The 5,815-nt window shown below is 44.5% G+C and overlaps 1 protein-coding gene across 3 annotated transcripts in view; it reads right to left on the reverse strand.

Annotated features, from left to right (window-relative positions):
• Positions 1–666: 666 nt before the first annotated feature.
• Positions 667–5,815, reverse strand: part of LOC106936729 (uncharacterized) — a 14,887-nt gene continuing 9,738 nt past the window's right edge. For all 3 annotated transcript variants that reach the window (XM_015017912.1, XM_015017911.1, XM_015017913.1), the window contains exons 9-11: positions 4,919–4,966; positions 780–4,843; positions 667–690 (exon numbers count right to left, since the gene is read on the reverse strand). In XM_015017912.1, coding sequence (XP_014873398.1) covers positions 2,624–4,843; positions 4,919–4,966 — 2,268 coding nt within the window. In that variant the 3' untranslated portion in view covers positions 667–690; positions 780–2,623. The remainder of the gene's footprint in view (positions 691–779; positions 4,844–4,918; positions 4,967–5,815) is intronic.

The following is a 5,815-nucleotide window of genomic DNA, read 5'->3' on the forward strand; positions in this document are numbered from 1 at the left end:
GTGTGATATATTTTACTATCTTTTTACAAGTTCCTTAAGAAAAGGAAAACTGAAACATATACCATACTTACATAGGTACATACATATGATACAGTGATCATTTAACACTTGTGTGAGAGTGAGCGACGGGTGCCTGTCTCTCTTTGAAAGCAGCAAGGTGATCAGTAATCGTCCTATTGATGAGACGCTCCTGGCCTGGTGTAAGTCAAAGGACCGTCTTTATTCTTTGAGAAATCTCTCAGCTTCAGCTGCCGACATGAGAAGTTAGTGAGGATGTTGAAAATCTCAGAGATTGTTTCTCTGTAGAACTGGATCCAAAGCAGCACCTCTTGAATTCATGTCCTAACTCAGTGTTTCTCAACCCTGGTCCTCAGGCCCCCCTGTCCTGCATGTTTTAGGTGTTTCCCTTCTGCCACACCTGCATTGTATCTCTGGGTGATTAACAGGCTTCTGCAGCACTTGATGGTCATGTAATCATTTGAATCAGCTGCTCTGGAATAGAGGCACATCTAAAATATGCAGAGCAGGGGGACGGTGAGGACCAGGGTTGAGAAACACTGGTCTAAGTGTTTCTGTCCAAACAAGACTGCTAGTGGTCAGACAAGAAGAAGCTTCTTTGGCATTAAGCAGAATTGTGGTATAGATCTCGTCAAAAAGCCTGTTTTGTCCTACTGCTGTTGTGATGAGAACCTGAGGGCAGACAACACAAAAATACCGTTACTTCATGCATTTATTTTAGAATGGCAGTACTGACAAAAATAAACCGAACTTGATCTTACCTTATTGACGCCAGATGGCTTGAAAAGCTCTGGAGGGTACGTTTGATCAAGACTACATCAGTGTCTTTCTATACCTCCAGGCACGGGATGCCGATGGGAGCTGGGATTTTATGAAACAGCCAGAGAAAAAACTGGAAGGCATCATCCTCACAAAGCCAGACGTGTCATTTTAGTTCTCTTTAAGTCCATCCAAAGAGCGAATGCCCTTTCTGCAAGGATTTCATTAGAAATGCTGGTACGTTTGAGTGATCTGGGGAAAACAATGCCCATTCCTCAGGTAAGAAATCTCACTGTTGGTATGTTAGAAGTGGTTTCCAGCATAATCAGCTTAGGTCTTGTTCATAGCAGTGCATGCCACTTGCCTTCATACTCTGCCTTATATTTATCTGAGATTGGGTCACTGAGGTTCCGGTGCTGCTCTCAAACCCATTCTGGAGTATCCCAAGGGGTTCCCAGGTCAAAAGGGACATACAGACCCTCGACCAAACTCTGGTTCTGCCCTGCAGCTTCCTCCCAGTAGGACATGTCCAGACAACCTCCAAATGGAGGCAATTCAGAGGTACTCCAATCAAAACAGGAGCAGGGCTCTTCTCCAAATTCAATCATGATACATATCCTGGATCTCTGTGACAGACTGGAGCAGTACCAGTGTGTCTAAGTCTATCTCTTGCTCCATCCAATCATTACTTGTCAACAAGACCTTAACATGGCTGAACTTCTCTCCTTGAGGTAGACTCTGCCCCAACGCGGTAGGAGTGCTCTATCTTCTTCCAGTTGAGAACTAGGCCCTCAGACTTAGTTCAGCTGACTGCCTTTCTGACCGCTTTACACTTGACACCAAACTGGAGGTCAAACTCTTTGACTTCAAGGTGAGCGTCAATATTTCTCAGCACATACAAGATCCTGGCGGTCTCATTAGCTTGGATAGCTACAAACCAACTTTCTGATATCCGGTAGCATCCACTCTTAGCAGCTTGTGCTGAACATCTTTTGTCACTCCTTGAAAACACTCACTGTTTTCAGCTCATCAGAGACCTCATCCAAGGATACCACTAAGTCAACAAAGTCTGCAGGGTTGTTTGAACCAACAAGTCGCACAAAGGTTTTTGCTGATCTCACTCTTGCGATGGTTACCCTTTCATCGCAACTGGGTGGCAACAATCACCTGATCAGATACTATAGACTTCAGCTAACTGTCTATAAAGGTACTGGATGACTTAAGTTCCTTGGCCTTTTCAGACAGGTGTTGCATATCGTTGCTTCAATGCCATTAGGGTGAGCAGCATAAGGTGCCAGTTAGCTTTTCCGCACAGTCTCTCAGTAAAAAACCTTGGTTATATACCTTTGGTGGAAACTGACTTAATGTTCAAATTTGATCTTTGGTCCTGATTCTTTTGATTTTTTTTCTTCACAACTACAGTGATTGAATGGAAAACGTTTCAGTGACAGAACTGATTACACTTACTAGATCTGTGTTATGAGTATGCTGAAGGCACAGAATCCATAAAATTCATTATAATGCAATTTCTAGGACGTTTTCCATGAAAAGTCAGTAAAAGGAGCCTGGAGACCAGGACAGCACTCCGGGAATTGGTGCCTTCTGCTGATTGGCCAATGGAACAGAGGCCGATAAAACATCTTAGAAAGGTCAAAACTATGTACTGAAATGTACTTCTTTCTGGTAGAGCATCTTAAACTCACCATGTGAACAAGCCAACACTGCTAAAAATGCAGGATGGTTGAATTTACTAAATACTTAATCATCTCACAGAAAATAAGCTCATCACACAACTCCTGTGTGAATGTGGAAACACAACAAACTGCATGACAAGACAAAGGAACACTTATAACACTGGCATTCTGATGACATATAGCCGACCCTTCTGCTCCATCACAAAACATTTCGAAACAATGTCCTGACATGTCACTGCACACAGTTCATCTGAACTCCTCACTCTTACGAGGAACTCTGCAATGTTTCTGTTGATCTGCTCATTCTGGATTGTTGGTTGGGAGTTTGAGGGAAGCAGTTTTCTGCAGAAAGCAACCAGTTCTCTGCAGGAGCAGTCGGACGATCTCTCGCAGCTGCAATGCCTCTCGTCAACCACCACGGACTCTACAAGAACAAAGCCGCTGGTCGTTTCTATGACTGAGTTGTTCCTTTTGCAAGAGACGCTGTAGTCCAAAGTGGTGACCATCATGTCTCTGTAGACAAAACGTGCGTATTCAGTAACGGGTCGTGTATCTTTGCTCTGCAATGCAGCAAGTTCTCTCACAGTTAGAGATCTCTGAGAGCCGCATCCCAAAGTAAACACGTCTTCACTGATGCAGCTGGATGACTTGGTAAGGATACCACAGCTTGTCATGGAAGAAAACAGGTCTGTGATTTCTGTACCAGCATCTTTCAGAACATCGCTTCCTTTCATGATAATCTCATCATAGGAAACTATCTGTTTGAAGATGTTGGATGGCGCAGACTGAGCCCTGGCGTACATCTGCAGGAGTCGGCTGTGTACACCCTGAAAGACGAAGGCGGAGTTGGCCCACAGTAGTCCCCAGTTACGGGCACAGTCCGTGAGATGCATCAGCAAGTGGCAGTTAAATGAGCAATGCTCAAGTCCGTACAGAGACGGCACCTGGGAGACGAACTTAACCAGGCACAGCTCTGCACAGCTGATCTCCTCCTGGGTGGCAAACTGGGAGAGGAGGATGTGAAGCGATGAAATGAGAAGCATCCAGTGTTTGTAGTACAGGTTTGGTAAAACCTTCCTCAGTATTACAGGAGAGTAGAGAAGAGCAAACGCTCGCCACTCGGATGCTTCCCAATGCATCCTCTCACTGAGGCGCCGAGGTCTTTGTCTGATCTCATCTGGGGGTTGGATGGCAGACAAAGCTTTGTCCAGGTTCTTCAAACTCTGAGGTGAAAGGTGGAAGCGCTTTCTGCCATAAAGAGGATCCAACCAAAGATTGACAAACTCAGGAACAACCCCAAGACAAACACAGTGCATGTAATCTGGGATAAAACCCTTGACGACGTCAAACGAAGGCAGCAGAAGCAGCGGACTGTGACCTTTGACACCCATTTGACCTTGTGGATACCCATTCTCGATCACTACGATGGCCAGCTGCTCCGTCTCAGCCATGTGCCGCAGGTCACATCCGTCCACCTGAACCGGATAGACTCTGGTGTAACCCCGGCCCTTCTGAACCAGCTCTCCCTTGTGGTAGCAGAACCCGCAGCCAAACTCCGAACTGAACGGCTGAAAGTTCTGCACCGCTGACCTCACCACTGAATCGCACACGCAGATTTTCGCCAACACGCTGGTGTTAAGCTCTAACCCGCTCTCGTCTTCCCAAGTGAAGCCCTCGTGAGAGAGTTTATGAAGCTCGTTAATGAACGGCGTAAAGAAACACTGAAGCAGCGGCTTTCCTTTGCCGAACCACAACGTGTGCAGCAGGACATTCTTACACCGCTCCACATACGGAAGTTCGTTGATGGTGCACAGGATGGGCCAGACTGAAAACTTGGATGAATTGAGGAGAGGAGAGCTGTCACATGTGAAGGTAAGTGTAATACTGCCCTCCTGCTCTTTGTGCTTATATTCACCGCCGGTGTTGACGTCAGAAACGTAATCGTCCTTCGTAAAATGCTTCCCCAGCTTTGAGTGAAGGCGTTTGAGGACCTTCCTCAGTTGGTTTTCTAGAGGCAACACCAGGAAGTAGTTTGCCTTTTCAAGCAGACTCTTTTTGCTCAAGCGCTGCTGACACACTCCGCACTCGGTCCCAGGCTCTACACCCAGGTAGTTTTCACACCTGGGACAGTACAAGTGGATCTCTGTCTTCTTGTCAATGTCAGTCAAATGTTTCTTTATGAACTGCAGAGAGCTGGGAATGCATCCAGGCACCATGAGGTTGAGGAGGGCCAGGAGGTCTTTGGTGGCTGCTTTTGACAAGTCGTGCTTCAGGATGAAGGCCAGGAGGAGGAGGAGGAGCGCTCTCACACTGACTGAAGAACCGGCGTAAATCTTCTTCTCATCGTCAAAGTTTGGGTCAAAAATCTGCTCCTGAAATGTTATGGGGAGAAAATTAGAAGGTAAACGGGATGATGTCAAATGAAAATGGATGTAGGAGAAACAAACCATGGGATCGTCTTCTGGTGTGTCGTCACATGAAGCTGAAGTTTTACGCTGTAAAATAGAAAAGTCAGAGACATAAACAGGCAGTAGTTCTAAATGGAACGAGAAATCATTATATAAAGACCTGATAAGAAAGTGTAACACGAAACACTCCAGTTTGGTCAGTATTCAGGCAGATGTCACTACAATTTCTCTTTCTCTGAGTTGCCTAACTATTTTATGATTGTGTAGGTCTCACATTTCTCCACATAATCAGTCAATTTTAGACTTAAAAGGATTTAACTGCCGTATGATAATGTAGCTTATGTGGTTGGAAAAGAGTGAAATACTTTCCTTCATTTAGCTCAGACACAAAGAAAAGAAACAAAGCTTCCAGATATTATCAATAAAATAAAGCATTTTCTTACCTGATTAAACTAGCAGTTGCATGTGTGTCTGTTCTCTCCCAGCACAAGCTACGTGTCCTAGCAGTGACCTCATCTTTCATTCCCTCAAATATAAAATTCAATTTGGTTTTTTATTCTTGGGCAAAAAGTGAATCAAACTGATGAAAAATGACGAGACTCATCCTCCCTACCTGTGATTCCTTCCTCAGACCTCAGTCTGACTATCGGGATACAGATAAAATCAGACAGAAAACATCTACCTCGTCTAATTGTTGCTAAAAGTCACTCAACAACAACGTCACGTAGAATCTGTGGCGTGTTTTTGTTTTGAAGATCATTTTTATTCCCTGATATGAATGGTGCACTGTAAAAACACAAAACCTTACTGAAGTATTTTTGGTCTAGTTTCTAGTGCCAATATCTAAGTACACTTGAAATTATACAAAACAGTGATTCTTGAGAATAGGGACAAAATGGGTTTTAATTTTCCCATATTTTTTTTATTATTTCTCAA

Source organism: Poecilia latipinna, unplaced genomic scaffold (genome assembly GCF_001443285.1).
Source record: "Poecilia latipinna isolate Pla-1442-1.1 unplaced genomic scaffold, P_latipinna-1.0 Scaffold2207, whole genome shotgun sequence".
NCBI lineage: Eukaryota > Metazoa > Chordata > Actinopteri > Cyprinodontiformes > Poeciliidae > Poecilia > Poecilia latipinna.